The following is a 6,261-nucleotide window of genomic DNA, read 5'->3' as shown; positions in this document are numbered from 1 at the left end:
GCCCCAAAGAGCTTGCATGCATGGATAAGGTGATTTCTACAAGCAGCGGTCAGTGCATTACGTATCGGATAACTCCAGCCTTTTACTTCTCCAAAATGAAAGAAAGCAGATTTCCAGAACAGAGCAGAAGCTTTCACCTCCACGACATTATTGTGCGTGCACTTTATAATCTTCCTTCCGTTCTTACCCTTCATGATAAGATGATGGCCACAAATCCAACACCGGTGAGGTAATCGGATAAGCAACAGTCTAAGATACTGCTCGACTTGTGGCCATCAGATACAGAAGGCCGGACCTCATCAGACTGCACTACCTCTTTGCTTCCACTTGATGTCTCTTTGAGTCGTCATCGTGCAATACATGCAATTTTATACACCAAAAGAAGTGGAGAAAGCATCGAGTCTTTAAAGTCCCTTTGAGAATTATGGATCTTGAAGACGGAACTGCTCCTGTCCTGGGAATGGGCACTTTAATCTGGAGCCGTTTCTGGATGAACATAATGGAGGATGGTAGTAGCCTTTTTTTTCACTTTAGAGATGAACGAAGCTTTTGTGGTCGATGGAGTACGTAAGGGATACGTCTTCCTTTTATCTATAAATGGCTGAGTTAGGCTTTCCATCTCTGCATGCAGTGTGCGGGGTGATAGTACTAGAGTAGAAGAAGACGATTGAGATGGGTGTTGGTGAGGTTTGGAGGAGAGTGAAGCCGTACGTGGCCATGGTCTTCTTGCAGTTCGGCTACGCCGGCATGTTCGTCGTCTCCGTGGCCTCGCTCAAGCAAGGCATGAGCCATTACGTGCTTGTTGTCTACCGGAACGCCGTCGCTGCTGCTGTCGTCGCTCCCTTTGCACTCTGGTTCGAAAGGTTGAGCTCTCTCGCTCTCTCTCTCTCTCTCTCTCTCTCTCTCTTAAGAACACGCGAAGAATCCAAGGAATGAACAACATCTATGAACTTATAGCACAAAGAAAGTGAAATAAACCATGCATTTCATGGAACATGGAGTTGCAGTCTCTCCAGCAGCAGAATGCTTTCTCAGATCAGCAAAAGAATGCTGTTACTTTCCATGCCTTTCTAAGGTCAGCAAAAGAATGCTTTTGATTACCTTTTTGGCGATAAGGCACCACTAGCAAAAGCCTAGTGGCAAGTGAGGCCTGAGTAATCTTGCATGCTTCACTAACTCGAGTAATTTATAGAGCTAGAAAGATGAAAGAGAGGGCGTTTTTTAGCTTACAAGCACTGATGTTTGCTTCCTGCTTCACGCTACAGGAAAGTGAGGCCAAAGATGACCCTCCCCATCTTCCTCAAGATTATGGCTCTCGGACTACTCGAGTATCGATCGACTTTACCATACATCTGTTTTAGCTAAAAATACACAGTGTCATCAAATCACCTTCTTATGTGTCGGATTACTTTCATCCAGACCAGTTCTCGATCAAAACTTCTACTACATGGGAACCAAGTACACATCGGCCAGCTTTTCCTCTGCTCTCTACAACATACTGCCTGCAGTCACGTTTCTGAACGCCTTTGTTTTAAGGTGAATCCTCCATCTCTCATCTATCGGTTATAATTGGAATGCAACTGAGCTGCAGCTTCATGATCAGAATGGAGAAGATAGACATCAAGAAACGACACAGTCAAGCTAAGATTATTGGGACTCTGGTGACAGTGATCGGTGCACTGATCATGATATTATACAAAGGCCCGATCGTCGAGTTCATATGGAACAAGGGACGGCACCTCCAAGCCGAGGCTGCTGCCCAGAATGACACTCACTGGCTCCTCGGTACCCTCATGCTACTGTTTAGCTGCTGCTGCTGGTCCGCGTTCTTCGTGTTGCAGGTATGTAATATGCTCCCTCCCACCACCGAAGCAAAAGCCCGCCAAGAATCTGGTGATCGATACATGCATGGTGATCGTTGATGTGGTGCATGCAGTCACATACGCTGAAGTCCTACCCTGCAGAGCTCTCCTTGACAACCTTGATATGCCTCACGGGAACGGGGCAAGCCGGTGCAGTTGCTCTCTTCATGGAACGCGGCGCCAAGCCTTGGTCGATAGGATTTGATATGAGACTCTTCACGGCGGTCTACTCCGTAAGATGCTTGTTCAAATAACGATGATACAGCAGATCGAACTGCCTTCTCGTTCTTGAGCTGACAATGATTTCCCTTTTGCAGGGCATAATGTGCACAGGGGTGGCGTATTACTTGCAAGGGGTGGTGATGAAGGAGAGAGGTCCTGTGTTTGTAACTGCTTTCAACCCTCTCTGCATGATCATAGTAGCTGTGATGGGCTCCATCATTCTAGCAGAGGAGATCTCTTTAGGGAGGTAGGACTAGTAATCATTTCACTTCTTTGTCATCTATAGCCACACAAAACACTGCCAAAACTCATTCGAGTTCTACTTGGAACTGTTGATAGGGTGATTGGTGCAGTTGTTATAGTCATCGGTCTTTACTGTCTTATATGGGGGAAGAGCAGCGACCGGATGAACACCTCCACAGAGAACAGTGAGAAGACGAAGGCCGTGGATGATGTCATGATATCGAACTCCATCGACTACGTCACTGTTGTAGACATCCCACCGGAGAAGAAACCTGACGGAATTAATTAAGCTCTGTTGTGTTGCTGCATGTACGGCAACGACTGGATAAGGATGCCTCTCAGCAGCTGTTGCTGTCACGGTCGAGGCTAATCTCCATGCATCTTTCTTTTCTGCTTTCAGAAGATTATCCTATGCACAATAATTCTCCATCTTTTATCTACTGTCATCTCCATGATGCGGAATGAGAAGTGGTCCTAATGATCGATCACCTTTGATGAGCTTTACTTTCTTTTTGTTGATGGAGATTTGATGCACCGGTTATCTGCTAACATAGTTGAATGAGTTTTGAGTTCTAAAGAAGAGGCAATAGAGACCAACTTCTTGTGAAGCCTATGCATACATACTTGAGAAGAGGGTGTTGGATGAGAAGACAATGGTCTTAAATGCAGGAGAAATCTTTCTTCTGCGTACATGTGAAGATGAACTTGGATCAGAAAAGAACATATTTAGCTCAGCTGGTAACTAATTAGATTCTCCCTTGTTATAATATCCATGAGTGGTCCAGTAGTGGAAGCAAAAGAACACTGCTCTTGAGGCCTCATATAATTTCTCCAGATTTTTTGATTGAAAAGTCATGCTGTTTCATTTTTGACCCAACCACTTTTTGAATGGAAGTGCATGACAATAATACTCAACAAATCCATAAATTTATTACAAAAGAATGTGGGCAACATTTTGAGCAATGAATTACATATGAATTAAAAAGAAGTGTTCCTTTAGCAAACATCACCACCGTTGGATCAATTTGAAGGGATTCGCGATGATTCTGAATCTCACTTCTGATAAAATTCAGCAAGATCAAACTGTATCACATCACAATAACAATCTTGAACCGATAACAAGAAAACTGAACTCTTCTTCAGGTCAAGTTCACATCCTTATGCTGCTGAACGGTTCCTGCATCCATATGCTACCGAATGCTTCCTCGAGTGCCCTCCTCTTGCTTGATTTGGTTGTCCATCCCCCAGCTCTGCCTCCTCTCCCAGCTCATAGCTTCGTGGTCTCCTCGTCGTCGGTTGCATAGCCCTGCAGAGGATCAGCTGGGGCTCCGACAGGGACAGGCTGTGGAGCCACACCTGTAGGACGTGGTTGCATAAGCACACCACCGAGCATGGAGGTAGGTGCATACTGCCCTTGATTGCCGACATCGATCCCTTGAGCATTTGGTCCAGCACCCTGAGGTTGGATAATACGATGATGATGATCAAGGTAAAAAAATCAATTACATGTTAAAACAAACATAGAGTTGACGTAAATGCATTTGCAATTTGTAAACAACCAAGAATAATAATATGCAGTATGTTAAACAAGTGCATTCTTGTGGGAACCAGCAGAAGATACTAGTAAATACTCATAGCAAAATTTAATATAGACTTAAGGTGGTATGGAAAGTTTTAATATGATTGAAATTTGAGAAGAAAAAAAAAAGGTGTCATCGGTTACATCACTGTTTGGTACTTGGTAGACAAAAGAGCATAAGGTGGAAACAGGATATATGAATCTGACCAACGAAGTAGCATATATGGCCAAATAAATTCTTGACAAAAAAAAAAGATAAATGCCATTTTTTTTCCAGGTTGTAGGTACCTCTGAGTTTAGGTGCACAACTTACCCCATCAGTTGGATCACCTTGACCAAAATTTTGGCTTGCCTTTAGTGCTGCCGCTAGTTCTTCAGCCTGTACAAAATCATAACAACACCACCGACACCTTAGCCATGTAACTATTAGAAATGATTATCTAATAGAATATGCCATCAGAGAACACAAAATAGTACCAAGAGATGTATATACTCCAATTACCTTACGTGCTCGGGCATTGATGATTTGTTCAGCATTTTCTTCTTGGTACTTAGCAATCTTAGCTTCAATAGCAGCGACATCAATTCCTTCAATTAGGTTGTAAGCTAGTTACAGAACATAATCAAAACACGATCAACTAGCATGTTAGGCATGTAATGTATAGGGAAAGATAAGTTATACCACACTTACTCATATCCTCAACTTCTTCCAAATAGTCATTACACTCTTTAAGAGATGGAAAATCCTCTTCTCGCTTATTATATATATCTACAGAAGACATTAAGAGGATATATTTATCTAAAAGCCCACAAAAATGTCAAATACTTCAGATGTGTTTGCCATACAGGGTAAAATAATCCAACGGCCAATATACTATTTAGAAAGAGAGGTTACACTGAAAAAAATAAATTGAACTAATAAAATATAGTGATGAAATGATGAAGAAATATGTGCATGAAATTTAATCATATTTGTGCACTTTGTAAAGGCCTCGTGAGCTCTAAAATACGAAATAAAAGACTTGCACTTGTATGGTATTCTATAATGGTAATCACCAAATGACTTTCTCACTGGCATCACAGTGACCAGTGTCGATGGGTCAAAAAAGCACAGGCTTAAAAAGAGTGGGAGAGGAGATTGATCCACCGACGCAGTCTATCTTTAAAAAAGCAGGACACAATGGTATGGACAAACAAAAGCAACACCTGATTGTAAAAATATGTCTCTAATTTTCTTTTCTACGTTTACATCAGATAAAACCTTCTGTTGAGTATTTTTGCACAGATCATTGGCAATGATGATAAGTAATAAACACCAATTAAAATTTGAAATCAGTTGGATCCACTGACCATTAGAGCTAGAAACTCCATGGCAACATAAAACAAGCAAGGATGCCATGCGATACTGAGTTAATAAAGTCATGCACTTTCTTTAGCACAAAGGAAAGGTCAACTGGTTGAATTGACACAGCTTACGGCTTATGAGAATGGAATGTGAACAAATATGGACAGATACATGAATTACCATAAGAGAATGTTCAAATGGATCAACAGAATTGACGGAATCTCTAGGAGGTAGACAAGTTACAACTGAGCAATGGATCTATCACTTTCCTAGCTGCCTTCCAGATGATCAACTTCATACTGAAAGAAGATTAACTAATGGAACGCCAGAGGTTATAAACCTCTTTTAATTTTCCGTTTATGATGCATAGAAAAGAGGTTGCAGGAAGAAACTGAACAAAATATCTTATCATTAACTACATAGCGGTATGGATCTTCTCATTCTGTCAAAAGTTTGCTGTTCTAGCTCGATCCGTCGAACCTTTTGAAATATCAATGCAATCCATTTCTTTTTCACCATGCATAAGAAAATATTCCACTTTGATTGTTTGAACGCACATTACCCGCTCAGATTTAAACCAAAAATGAGATGATCAACAATGCCTTCATGACGACCTTTCAGATTGATGGACGGAATGGTCATGATAGACCGCTCAGAATTGCGACGACAGGGTTCAGATTCACAGGGCAGCAAGCACAAACTCGATCGTTCGATCAAAAATCAAACTTTTTGGTACCAAGCTGAAAACTACGGAGGAATCAAAAACGAGGAAAGATTCGCCGAACTAGAGATGGTTTCATTGGTTCTCTCTAGATTCGCTAAACATGGTGCTTGCGAAATCTAACAAGAGCGGGGATAAGGCTTACAATGTTGGCCATCCTCCTCCGGATGGCCATTTCTTTGGCTCATGAATTGGTTCCAGATGCCACCACCATCTCTACGCCACCGTGGCCGCCTTTGCCGCCGCTGGGAGCTCAGTCAGAGTGGAAAGAGGGGCGTTGGATGCGAAA

General features: G+C 42.2%; 2 protein-coding genes across 3 annotated transcripts; one reads left to right on the top strand and one right to left on the bottom strand.

Annotated features, from left to right (window-relative positions):
* The first annotated feature begins 625 nt into the window (after nt 1-625).
* LOC103976682 (WAT1-related protein At1g21890) lies at nt 626-2,825 on the top strand. Its single transcript, XM_009391980.3, has 7 exons — nt 626-863; nt 1,266-1,328; nt 1,420-1,536; nt 1,604-1,841; nt 1,937-2,095; nt 2,180-2,331; nt 2,424-2,825. The coding sequence occupies exons 1-7, from the start codon at nt 673-675 to the stop codon at nt 2,614-2,616; spliced, it is 1,113 nt and encodes a 370-aa protein (XP_009390255.1). The 5' UTR covers nt 626-672; the 3' UTR covers nt 2,617-2,825.
* A 638-nt stretch (nt 2,826-3,463) lies between these two features.
* LOC135606282 (uncharacterized) lies at nt 3,464-6,261 on the bottom strand. Of its 2 annotated transcripts, none has more exons than XM_065097279.1 (5): nt 6,118-6,261; nt 4,598-4,675; nt 4,409-4,512; nt 4,220-4,285; nt 3,464-3,783 (listed from the first exon to the last, which is right to left on the bottom strand). In XM_065097279.1, exons 1-5 carry the CDS (start codon nt 6,158-6,160, stop codon nt 3,595-3,597), a joined length of 480 nt encoding a protein of 159 aa, XP_064953351.1. In that variant the 5' UTR covers nt 6,161-6,261; the 3' UTR covers nt 3,464-3,594. The 2 variants fall into 2 exon arrangements, with proteins under 2 accessions (XP_064953351.1, XP_064953352.1); XM_065097280.1 differs by having other exon boundaries at nt 4,409-4,494.

The sequence above is a fragment of the Musa acuminata genome, chromosome BXJ2-2 (assembly GCF_036884655.1).
Source record: "Musa acuminata AAA Group cultivar baxijiao chromosome BXJ2-2, Cavendish_Baxijiao_AAA, whole genome shotgun sequence".
Taxonomy (NCBI): Eukaryota; Viridiplantae; Streptophyta; class Magnoliopsida; order Zingiberales; family Musaceae; genus Musa; species Musa acuminata.
Note: the sequence above shows the minus strand (reverse complement) of the source record. Positions and strands in the feature narration are given on the sequence as shown.

What these genes read in the sequence shown, in the direction of transcription:
- LOC103976682 (XM_009391980.3), top strand. Translation starts at nt 673, where the DNA reads ATGGGTGTTGGTGAGGTTTGGAGGAGAGTGAAGCCGTACGTGGCCATG. An exon ending in TTTGCACTCTGGTTCGAAAG is followed by an intron (nt 864 to 1,265) that starts GTTGAGCTCTCT and finishes TTCACGCTACAG; the next exon opens with GAAAGTGAGGCCAAAGATGA. An exon ending in CTGAACGCCTTTGTTTTAAG is followed by an intron (nt 1,537 to 1,603) that starts GTGAATCCTCCA and finishes CTTCATGATCAG; the next exon opens with AATGGAGAAGATAGACATCA.
- LOC135606282 (XM_065097279.1), bottom strand. Translation starts at nt 6,160, where the DNA reads ATGAGCCAAAGAAATGGCCATCCGGAGGAGGATGGCCAACATT. An exon ending in GGAGGAGGATGGCCAACATT is followed by an intron (nt 4,676 to 6,117) that starts GTAAGCCTTATC and finishes TGTCTTCTGTAG; the next exon opens with ATATATATAATAAGCGAGAA. An exon ending in TCAATGCCCGAGCACGTAAG is followed by an intron (nt 4,286 to 4,408) that starts GTAATTGGAGTA and finishes GATTTTGTACAG; the next exon opens with GCTGAAGAACTAGCGGCAGC.